The 11,310-nt window shown below is 35.0% G+C and overlaps 3 protein-coding genes and 1 pseudogene across 3 annotated transcripts; 3 read left to right on the top strand and 1 right to left on the bottom strand.

Annotated features, from left to right (window-relative positions):
- Positions 1-578: 578 nt before the first annotated feature.
- LOC124356902 (differentially expressed in FDCP 8 homolog) lies at positions 579-1,880 on the top strand. Its single transcript, XM_046808195.1, has 2 exons — positions 579-719; positions 1,583-1,880. The coding sequence occupies exons 1-2, from the start codon at positions 636-638 to the stop codon at positions 1,778-1,780; spliced, it is 282 nt and encodes a 93-aa protein (XP_046664151.1). The 5' UTR covers positions 579-635; the 3' UTR covers positions 1,781-1,880.
- Positions 1,881-2,232: 352 nt separating this feature from the next.
- LOC124356909 (uncharacterized protein C5orf49-like) lies at positions 2,233-5,194 on the bottom strand. The gene is made up of 3 exons (XM_046808208.1): positions 5,048-5,194; positions 3,940-4,104; positions 2,233-2,469 (listed from the first exon to the last, which is right to left on the bottom strand). The coding sequence occupies exons 1-3, from the start codon at positions 5,138-5,140 to the stop codon at positions 2,281-2,283; spliced, it is 447 nt and encodes a 148-aa protein (XP_046664164.1). The 5' UTR covers positions 5,141-5,194; the 3' UTR covers positions 2,233-2,280.
- A 4,081-nt stretch (positions 5,195-9,275) lies between these two features.
- LOC124367350 lies at positions 9,276-10,412 on the top strand (annotated as a pseudogene).
- A 196-nt stretch (positions 10,413-10,608) lies between these two features.
- Positions 10,609-10,944, top strand: LOC124368052 (zinc finger BED domain-containing protein 5-like). Its single transcript, XM_046825600.1, has one exon. The coding sequence runs from the start codon at positions 10,609-10,611 to the stop codon at positions 10,942-10,944; it is 336 nt and encodes a 111-aa protein (XP_046681556.1).
- The last annotated feature ends 366 nt before the right edge of the window (positions 10,945-11,310 follow it).

The following is an 11,310-nucleotide window of genomic DNA, read 5'->3' on the forward strand; positions in this document are numbered from 1 at the left end:
TATACAAATTTAAGCCTAAAGTTGATTTCCAATACCAAACAATATGGATTTTTATCATTTATCATAAGGCAGTATGGCAATAGTGTATGTGGCATAAACATAAGGCTCTGAAAAATGATGAAGTACATATCATCAGTTAATGAATGAAATTGGGAACGGGAAGAATAAATATAGACTAATTTCAGAGACATATCTCTAGGGCTTTATACAAGGCATCTTTTCGTTTTTAAGGTGGAATATTCAACCCTTGGGGTGAGAGTGGTGAAGGGAGAGTTGTAGCCACAAGTACTTTAATCCTCTATGCCAGGTCTTCGGTCCTGGACAACTCTCTCTCCTTCATTTGGTTGACACTTCATCATCACGGAGTGATTCAGCCATTTCAGAGTTTGGTAATGTTGCTCTCCTTTTAAATTCTCATCTGGAAGAAGGTAAACAATTCAGGAATATTAAAACTCGTATATTTTAAGATTATCATTGTTTTGTTTTTCAGCGTCTTCGAGAACAGCTCTCTTTAATGAAACATTATATTATCCCTTGCCGTATGGCAGAAGGAGAGAGAAAACTCATGGAGAAAACAGTTTAAAGGCTGGTCTTACTTTTTGGAACATGATAAAGCATTTAGCCTTCATGACCTAATGGAAATACATTCTGGAAAACTGCTGGATGAATTGAAAAATATAGCAAGTAAATTCGAAGACCACATCATTAAAAACTGTCAAGTAAGTACAATTTTAACACTTTTCTTGGTATGTTGAACCTATATAAGTTTTCTGTAATTGAGATTTACCTCTTTGACTAACAGTGCCACTCTATGCAGCAGTACGTCCCAAACTATTATCGTTTATGGCATTTTGGCTCAATAAATTTTTGTACGAAATTTGTTTGCTTTTTAAGTGCTGACTATATTGTTCTGTAGTGCTACTTGTTTTGTACGAGTTTAACAAGCATATGTTGAAAGTGAATAAGTACAAACATAAAAAATAACAAAGTACAATATATCATATATCTTTTTTCATGAAAGCTACAGAATAAGAAAATAAAGGTAGTTAACTGATTTTTTCTATTTTTTTAGAAAACAATTGATTTTTTTACATTTAGTACAGCATAATAGCACTTAAAAACAACTCACTTGATAAAAAATCCAAAATATACCAACACAAAAGTCCTTATTTGTATTTTAAATATTTCTGATCTGTATAATGATTAAAAAAGCTAAAAATCTTTAATTAATTAGCAACAAAAAAAATACCTTGCTTAAAGAGTGACTCCCATAACAAAACAATGATTCCAGCTGATGATATGTAAATCTAAAATCATCTGTATTTTAGGGAAAAAAAAGACTGCGTTTATATAAAGTAATAGTGCCGATTTTATAGTTTAGGACTATATAAAATACATTGAGAAATATAATCATGGATGTTATGTCATTTACAGTAAACATCGACCTAATATCCGTGACACAATGTCAGCACTTTTAGTGTTAATGTAAAGCTACTGTCTTTTTTGTCATACAATTACCCATATCCAAATATAATTCAGTTGGAATTGAATTTTCATAATGTAAATGTAATGTTTGTCGTAGCTGTGCAGTGGGAAAGGATATCGCTGTGAGCTGTGTGATGACAAGGACGATGTGATATTCCCGTTCTTCAGCACAGTGAACGTCTGCTCCGAGTGTTCATGGGTCTACCACAAGACTTGCTGGCTCAGATATCTTGTATGTAGGAAGTGCCAACGGAATAAGAAAAAGCAGCTTGAGACAGTACCTCCAGAGTCTTGAACAGTATTTATATCAAAGACAAGAAGAATATAATACACGCAATTTCATATCAAATATATTGTATTTTTATTTTAAATATATTTTATTATTGAACGTTAAAGGTATTTCTGTTTCTTCCTATTGTGAATTTTCGTTTGGAATTTGAACGTTGTCGTAACACATGGCAAGTAATAAAAGTACTCCATTTTCCAATGTAAATTTGTATTTTGTGGAGTCACCTAAAGATAAAATCTTTTATTTTGAAATACACATTTAAATTAGAATATTTTGTACCTTTATTAGTTGCATTAAATTTAAATATTTTTCCAATTGCTCCAAGAATCTTCTTGCTCTAAACACGTTGTACTAACAACACTGCAGCCCTCATCCGTCACGTGCTGCAATCTTGCTGCAGATCTTTGAAACTGTATAATTTAAGTGGTGGTGGTTTGAAGTCAAGGTAGTAGGAGAAGCAAAATTAGATACAAACAAAAATTTTATTTAATTGTATTTTAACAAAATTACATTTCACAGTTGGTGCTTTGGTCCTTCGGTAAACCATGGGAAGGTTTCATGTTGACACTATTAACTCTGTAGAACTCTCTTGTAGACTGGAATCGCTTGTTCACAAACAATGACTTTCCCTCCAGGTTAGTCCTTCTGTGTCCATATATTGAAGATGTAAGCACTGGTACTATTCGTTCTTCTTCCTGGAAACTTACTTTAGTTTTTTAGATATCCCATCATGGGTGTATATAAGGAGGGGGATGAAGCCCCTCTCAGAATTTTGAAAGAAAAACATTAAAATTACACCAAGTAGTTTGTCTAAATTTAGAACTCACTTGTGAGGTCTTAAAGCTAAAAAAATTTCCCAAGGGAAGATTCCTGAGTCCCTATTTTTGGAGGATCTTTTTATTCATCCTGAACCACCCACTGTGTTAGCCCCCCCCCTCTCAAATTATTCTCACTATTGCACAATGAGATCATTGTACATAAATTAGAACAAATATTTAGTGTTCTATAATTTTGGTTTATAGTTACTTTTCCAGCCTTATTGTCATAATTATTCTAGAGGACAATTTTAAATTTTCAAAATTTTTTAAAATATCTACATAAGGCCTTCAGCAGGATTTTTTTGTACTACAACTTTCATATACTTCTCTAGTACATCTGCAAAGAGAATACAATTTTAAATACAGACTGTGATGGTTGAATGTAATAGATTTTGATGTAACTAAATGACAATTCCTTTAGTGATGTAGGACTGTCTGTTTTTCCAAATTTTGTTGTGCCTTTTTGACGTGACAACGTCTTAAATTAGGTTGCGGCTCGGAGTCACTCATTGAAAAAGTGTAACGCCCCGGTAACGTTACGATGCCCGTCCAGTGGGTCCGCCGCACGGGATAAAGCAGATAACTGTGGGTCCGCCGCACGGGAATAAAGCAGATAACTGTGGGTCCGCCGCACGGGATAAAGCAGATAACTATGTTTATTCGTGAAAATTGTGGAGTGCTTAGATTCGTCATTTACAACAACTACAACAATAAAGGTAAATAATTGTACACTGATATTTCATTATCGTAAACTATGATTGATTGATTAATTGTTAGATTGACACAAAAGTTGAGAAACTGAGTTTATAGGTTATGTCATACTATTGACAAATGTTGATAGTGTTAAGTAAATTATTAGTTTAAATTACTCTGCAATCAATCGTAATTCAGTCGATTGAGAAGAAACAGCGCGTATTGCTAGTCAAACATTTAAAATAACAAATTATAACCTCTAACCTGTCATAACAGTGCGACCAAACAAACGAACTAAACCGACCAATCACCACGCGCGGAGTTAGAATTTAACTGTGTTTAGCAAGAATTTCAAATTCCAATTTTAGTAAATGTTTTATTCAACTTTACCATTTACAATAACAAATTTTTAATTAATTTCAAATTATGTACAATGTTTTAGTAAACAAAATATATTTCTATAGTTAAAATTTGTGCAATTCTTATTTTCATTCAATTCCTTGTTTCCTATTGTGCAATTTAATAATATTCATATCAATAAATATTCTACCGAGAAAAAGACGTTGTCACGTAAAATCTTCGCCCGTAAAACCGACTTTACAGGCAACCATAATTTTTTTTTAATTAAGGGTTTAACCAAGCTAAATATATAACCTCATTGTGTATGCCATCTTGAAAAATCTTTGGATTACTGCGGTCAGAGCGCCACATCTTCTGATCCCATCCATGTTCAAAGTGAAAGAGAATGTCATACTGGCTTTTCTTAATTTCCTTCTTGGGCCTATTGAAGTATGTTATCTTTTCATTCTCTGGTATGTCCTAAAAATAAGATACACAAAACAAATATATTGTAACAATTTGAAGAAAATAAGTTAAAAGATATAACTTATATTTTAATGCAAGATGTGCTGTTTTCAAAATCACACAAAAATGGTAGAGCTAATCATAACAGATGGCTTCACAATATTTATTTCTCTTTCTCTCGTTATTATGGTCTGTGTGCTTAACAATTTAATTATAACCGTTAACAATTATGCTTTTACATAAATGGAAGAATTGAAGTAGAGAAACTTCTTCTACAACCTTAGTGTAATGTCTAAATGTTAAGCCTGAATTTCCATGTCCTAATTATCTTGATGAACCTGTATCCTTGCCCCACCTTGTTTTAAGAGCTTTACTGAGCAACTCCAAAATGATCCCTTTAAAATATCCCTTGTCTGATGTGTTGACAGTGGCAGACATCATAGTACGTTTAGTGTAGTATTACACTACTAAGATCACTCAATATGTAGCCGCACTGAATGTGTTATCTACATTTATTATAGAAAGAAGTTAAAGTAGTATAGTAGTTTTAACAAGTTGACCATAGCAGACATCGTAGTATGGTGTTAAGACTACTTAAGACTGTTATGACTCTATTATGAGTGCCAATGTCCGGTCAGGTGATAAAATTACCCAATGTTACAGCAATAATATTTTGTTTAGGAAACAGGATTTTTCCGGACATTTGCCATCGTTCAGTAACACTACTGATTTTTTGTTTCACTGAACGATGGCAAAATGTCCGGAAAAATCCTGTTTCCTTCACAATCCTTCCATTGTCAAAAATAAACTTCAAAGAATATTTTAATAATCAGATCAGAAGCAGTCTCTGTTATGCACTGGAAGATTGGAAGTCTATTACGGATTCAGCCAATAGTCCTCAAGAAAGGTTTGTGGTCAATAAAAATAAAAGTAGTATGCTCAAAATAATACATATTACCACTAAAACTAAATTTTTATCCTTCTCCAGTTTTTGCCATGTATACTGCCTTGCTTGTATGTACTGTTGGGGAGTGAACCATGCTTTAGGCATTTTCAACAAGAATTTCTCTAAATATTTCAGTGGATAGAATGCAATGTTGCTGAATACAATAAATAATTTAGTATAATCTGTTTTGCATCCATGGTAATGAGTTTCTAAGAAAATAATATTAGAAGACAACTTCACTACTGTGGGTTTATATTTGCTCATCTAAATTTGTTTTACTGAGCCTGAAGCAGTAGTGTGTATAAATCACAGTTAACTTTAACAGAATACTAAAAGGTTTGTCCGAAAAGAATCTGACCTCCCTTTATTGGCCGAATATTACGTGACCGACCCATCTCAGATAAGTTACAGGGATGGAGGGGGAGAATCCTTTTGAGACTACTTCCAGGAATTCACTGTCCTCTACCCAGTCAGTAAGTAAGATCGCTTTACTTTGTATTTTCTACATTGTAAATGTGTTGCATTTCATTATGACTGAACCTCTTGAGCATAAACTTTTGCCAGAAACTTGACCATTCTTCTTAAGAGGTAACCTCTATGATACAAAACCTTTTTGTGATGAGTTTATACTTAGATAAAGGAATGATTTACGCGATTCAAAGACGACTGTATTTGAGTGGAAGATCTGGCAGGTCTATAACTGCAGACACTGAAATTGTTTCATAAAATACATTCGTCGATTGACTGTACGCACAGTAGTTAGAAGATCATAACATGTCAAAAACCAGTAGTTCCTAAAATTTCAAACGAAGATTTGAAAATGAACCAAGTATCTGACAATTGCAGGCCTGCCAGATCGCTGATCACTCCACTGAAATGAGGCCACCTCGAATTGCCTAAACGATTAATGTATCACAATATTATCCATAGCTCATCAAAAACTTTCTTGTTTCACAAATATTATCTCTAATGCAGAATGTTACAAATACTGCTCGAGGCTTCGGTCATGAAATGAAATGTCTTTATTAGAGGTGAAGTTAGGACTATAAAGTCCTCTCTACCACTTAACATCATAATGTAATGACATGAGACAGAGCAATGTGATTTATTGATTGGATGGTCTCCCTCTTCCACCACCATGGCCAGTCTGAGAGCCAATTATGTAACAATCAATCAATAAAAGGAGGTCAAAATATTTGTGGACAAACTCGTATTCTGACAAAATCTGGAGGACACACTTTTTTCTTCTGACTTTACAATTTTAGTTTGTAGAGTGCCCTAAACCTTTTGGAAAACTGCCATACGAATAGGAGGAAACATTCAAACCCGTTACAGGATTTTCTGTTTCATCTATAAATATTGATGCTGGGGTAGTCATTGAAGCCACAGTTCTGAACCACAAGTTTGAAGAGTACTGTTTTTCCACATATAAATGTTTTAAATAAGGCTAATTGTGCAAAGAGTCTAAGGTAGTGGATGTAGGAGTTTGTTGGTGACACAACTCATGTATTGCTTAAAGTGGTTTAGTCTGCCATCAAGAACCTAAAACCTTGCAGTTTGTAGGGCTGATGCTATGTCTATGTTAATTAATTATCAAATGTATTTTCGAAATCATTGCTCCTATATTATGAGAATTGTTCAGACAGTTCACTGATATGACATTTTCCATCCATCTATAATGGAATAACAGTAATCTTGCAGATTCCATAACATAATTCCCAAACTAATTTTATAACAACTTGTAAGTGTAATAAAGATACTCTAAATTGTTTGCATGGTCTTTATAAGCAAAAATTGCTATCTTATCTCTACACCAACATGACTTTATGAGTGTTTTTCTATTGCTAAAAAACTGACTGTTTTTAGCTGTTGGTAAGCCTGTAGTAATATGCCACGGTCAGTTTGATATTATCTACATTAGCTTCCAAATTTTATGTACACATTTTGACAAGCTTTAACACAATCTCTTTTTAAGAAAGCTTTAGGATTTTGTCATATCATTATTTGCTGATTAACCCTTCAGAAGAAACATTTAGATATGTATTGAAGTATATTCTGAGTTTCTTTGTTGATTCAAGATTAACTTAAAACTCCATTTAGGGACCTCTGTTTTCTTGTTATTTAACAGTGATGTAATCATTCTGAACTGCAACATATAGCTTTGTGTTCATGGTATCAAACTTCTGCAGCCAATGTAACTTGGTATTTTTTTTTATATAGTGTGAGTCTGTATTGGAAAGTCACAAAACGAGATGCGTGGTTGGTGTGGAAGTCTGCGAGGATGGTCTTGCTTACCAGCATTCAGAATAGTGAGAATTCGTAGGTGAATATGAACAGGACAGGACCAAGAAGTTATCCCTATGGAACTCCTCCATTAATTCCTTTTGAACTAGATTACACATTCTGCCATGTTTTGTTTGCCGAGTATCTTAAGTCTACTTACTACTTGGCTACGTTCGTTTAGGTAAAACCTGTAGCTGTTCCCATTATGCCCAGTGCTTCAAATTTTGAAAGATTAAGATTATGTTCAAGAGAATCAAAAGCTTTACTAAAATCTAATAATACTGGGTGTTTATAAAAGAATATCGGGTAATTCATACATCAAATCAAAGAGCAACCGAAACAGTTGTGTTTGTTGTCACCTGTGTGGATGTGGACGCAATGTTTCCTTTGCCATCCCTTAGAAAGCACTAATAACAAATAGCAACTTGTGAACAGAAGGCTTTTTGTGTTCTGAATTTTGCAAAGGCAGACTCAAACACAGACTCCGACTGTTAATTTTTTAAATCCATGCTAACAACAAATGCATATATATACATATATATATATATATATATATATATATATATATATATATATATATATATATATATATATAGGTATAGGTCTTCTAATCTTTTCAACATAAAAATAAATATACAAGATTTAGTTGTGATATCAAATGTTACCAACACTAGTAGTAGCTTTTTGGGAATTTTGTATTTACCTTGTGAACTTGAGGGTTCACTCAATAAGACTTGTCCTCTAGAGTTCTGCATTACAGTAAAACCCTTATTATTGGAAACGACTTGAGAAATAGTGAAATATAGCCTTGAATCAAGAAGGTTCAGAATGAACAAGTAATTTGGGCAAGTGGCAACCCCAATATTATATTGACTTCACTCAAATAATTTATTGCGGAGATGTCAAAGGAGACCAACACCTCAACTGTCAGACCAATTTTCACAAAAAGCAATAAAACTCCTCCTAAATACCATCCCAGCTTTCACTATCTATACATCCAGTCACAATTTTACTGTTCATAGAGGAGTAGCAATCCTTCCATCCCTACATTCCCCCACACTGAAGTCATCAACCCCTCCACATCTTATCTTGGAGTGTCAGTGGCACAATCATCAACCCTGATAGCAGTAATTTATATTCCCATTATCACTCAGTGCTTTCCTTGCAGTGGCAAGTTCAGTGTCATTACTGTTGCCTCTGATTATTTCAAGAACTAATAAGTTAATTAGTTAATGTTCTGTAAAATATTGTTCTTGTTCTGTACATATAATAAAATAATACAGTGATGTTATAATTTGAGTACATTTCCCAGAAGTCCATATTTAGATAATCTCGTATTATTGGAAAATTTGGTTATTCAAAACATGTTCAGCTCCTATTATTTCCAATAATCGAGCTTTTACTGTGTCATGATCTAACTCAGCGGTTCCCAAACTGGGGGGGCGCGCCCCCCTGGGGGGGGCGTGACACCCAAATGAAATAAATAAAAAAAATTACAAAAATAATTTCCTCATAATAATACTCCCCTCCCGCCATCCATGACCCCCACCACCCGTTACCCTCCATTTGGCCTTGGCGTGAGTGCGAGTGTCCCTCCACCCCTACCACGCCCGCCTACCACTACCCCCACCGCATCTTCAATCCAATGTCAATAACCTTGCACTTTGTTCAGTGCTTGCGTTGTAACTAGTCCGTTGTGCCAACAGTGCTTTCCGTGAATTATCGTCAGCGTGTTTGCTGTATTGTGGGTGTTCTGTAATTGCTGCGACGTTTGAATTGGAGTAATTGTTTTTGTGTTGTGTGAGTTCTGTGTGAAGCTGAATCAGAGAAGATGAACACGGCAAAGAAACACAAGTATATTGACGATTATATTCAATATGGGTTTGTTTCCTTGCTTAAAGATAATGTTGATCACCCTCAGTGCGTTATTTACTATGAGGTATTAAGCAATGACGCGATGAGGCCTAATTGTCTTCTGAGACATTTGTCAACCAAACATGCCTCTTTAAAGGACAAACCTAAAGAGTTTTTCGCTGCAAAATCTAAGAATTTAAAGCGCATGAAGTTAGATAGCACTGGATCTGCTGCTCAGTCATCTCTAAAAGTGCTTGAAGCTTCATATGAATTATCTCTTATTAATGCTAAGGAAAAGAAAAGTCACACTACTGGTGAAACGCTTGTTAAACCGTGCATTTTAAAAGCAGCCGATGTTGTCCTTGGAACTGATAGTAGGCAAAAGCTATCACAAATACCACTTTCAGACAACACCGTAAAACGCCGCATTGATGATATGGCCAAGGACATTAAAAACTAGGTGGTTGATGCAATAAAAAAATCACCGTTTTTTGCTATCCAGCTTGACGAGAGTACAGACATAGCACAATCCTCTCATTTGCTTGTATATGTTCGTTACATTGAAAATGAAAGAATGAAGGATGAACTGATGTTTTCTACTGAGCTGTTGACCACTACTAAAGCTGTAGATGTGATGGAAGCAGTATCAGACTTTTTTAAGAAACACGAACTTTCTTGGCAAAAACTTATTGGTGTATGCACAGATGGTGCTCCTTCAATGCTGGGTTCTCGTTCAGGCTTTGTGCAGTTGGTCAAAGAGAAGAATGCTGATGTGGTTGGGATTCATTGTTTTATTCACCGCCAAGCCTTGGCAGCAGAAACTCTTCCTAACGAACTCAATGCTGTTTTAAAGCTTTGTATTAAAGTAGTCAACTACGTTAAGAACAGTGCATTAAATACTCGACTGTTTAAAATTCTGTGTGAAGATTTAGGAAGTGATCACAAAACGCTGCTATTTCATACAGAAGTACGATGGCTATCAAAAGGCAATATGTTGGGAAGAATATTGAACTCTGTGATGAAGTGATAACGTTTTTGGCACAGCAGAAACAAAACGAGCTTAGTGCAGAGTTCAAAAAACCCTGGAACCAAGTGATTTTGGCCTATTTATCAGACTTTTTTGACACGTTAAATAACCTAAACTTGAGACTGCAAGGTGCAGACTCAAATATAGTAACACATCGGGATGCCATCAAGATGTACGTTGAGAAACTACAACTTTGGATACGTAAAGTGTCAATGAACCCCAGCAAACTATTCAAGTTTCAGCAAAGTAGTGTCAGTCTCAGAAGAAGTATGTTTTGAGGACGTTTTTGAAGGATCGCTTTTGAAAAAACTTGATAATTGACCATTTGAAGAACCTCAAGGAGGAGTTCAGCAAGTACTTTCCTAACTTGTCAGAGGAGTTGTACAAACTATCAACTGACCCGTTCAACATGGACATACAGTTGCTGCCAGAAGAGTTGCAAGAGGAGGGAATAGAAATAAAAAATGACTCTGCTGCAAGATACGATTTTGACAAAATGGACAAGCCCTCATTTTGGTTAAAGTACTTAAAAGTTTACCCCAGTGTTTCAGGGAAAGCTGTTCGGATGTACTTGCCTTTTTCAACAACATACATGTGCGAAAAAGCGTTTTCAACTCTTGTGGCGATCAAAACCAAGTACCGCAACAAACTTGATGTCGAAAGTGACCTACGCTGTGCTTTGTCTGAAACTCAACCCAGGATCTGTCAGCTTATCCAGAACATGCAAGCGCACCCATCTCACTAAATTACATTTTATGTTTTGTTTTTGTAAGTAGGTAGGCCTATTGTTTCACCTTCCTTAAATTGAAAATGTATCTGTGTTACAATGTTAAATTTTGTATCAATTATTATATTCGTTTTTTCATGTAATACTTGTTTAAATTTTCACCATACGTACAATTATTGATATGTGTAGGGGGGCGTGGGGGGTCTCCAAATAACCAGAGGGGGCGTGGTACAAAAAAGTTTGGGAACCCCTGATCTAACTGGTGAAGAAATACTTGTGAGAGTTCTGTGGCACCCCTTTCATATAAGAGATGTGCTCATTTGTTTCATTTTCAAGAATGTGACCTAGCAAGAATGTGTGGCAAACACTGTAATTTTGATTTAT

This window comes from Homalodisca vitripennis, chromosome 1 (assembly GCF_021130785.1).
Source record: "Homalodisca vitripennis isolate AUS2020 chromosome 1, UT_GWSS_2.1, whole genome shotgun sequence".
Lineage (NCBI taxonomy): Eukaryota > Metazoa > Arthropoda > Insecta > Hemiptera > Cicadellidae > Homalodisca > Homalodisca vitripennis.

Bases quoted from the DNA above. Each gene is read 5' to 3' on its own strand.
- LOC124356902 (XM_046808195.1), top strand. From the start codon at position 636: ATGGAAATACATTCTGGAAAACTGCTGGATGAATTGAAAAATATAGCA. The intron at 720-1,582 runs GTAAGTACAATT...TGTTTGTCGTAG, and splicing joins ACATCATTAAAAACTGTCAA to CTGTGCAGTGGGAAAGGATA.
- LOC124356909 (XM_046808208.1), bottom strand. From the start codon at position 5,140: ATGCCTAAAGCATGGTTCACTCCCCAACAGTACATACAAGCAAGGCAG. The intron at 4,105-5,047 runs GTAATATGTATT...TCTTATTTTTAG, and splicing joins ATAAAAATTTAGTTTTAGTG to GACATACCAGAGAATGAAAA. The intron at 2,470-3,939 runs GTTATATATTTA...GTAAGTTTCCAG, and splicing joins AAGATGGCATACACAATGAG to GAAGAAGAACGAATAGTACC.
- LOC124368052 (XM_046825600.1), top strand. From the start codon at position 10,609: ATGGACATACAGTTGCTGCCAGAAGAGTTGCAAGAGGAGGGAATAGAA.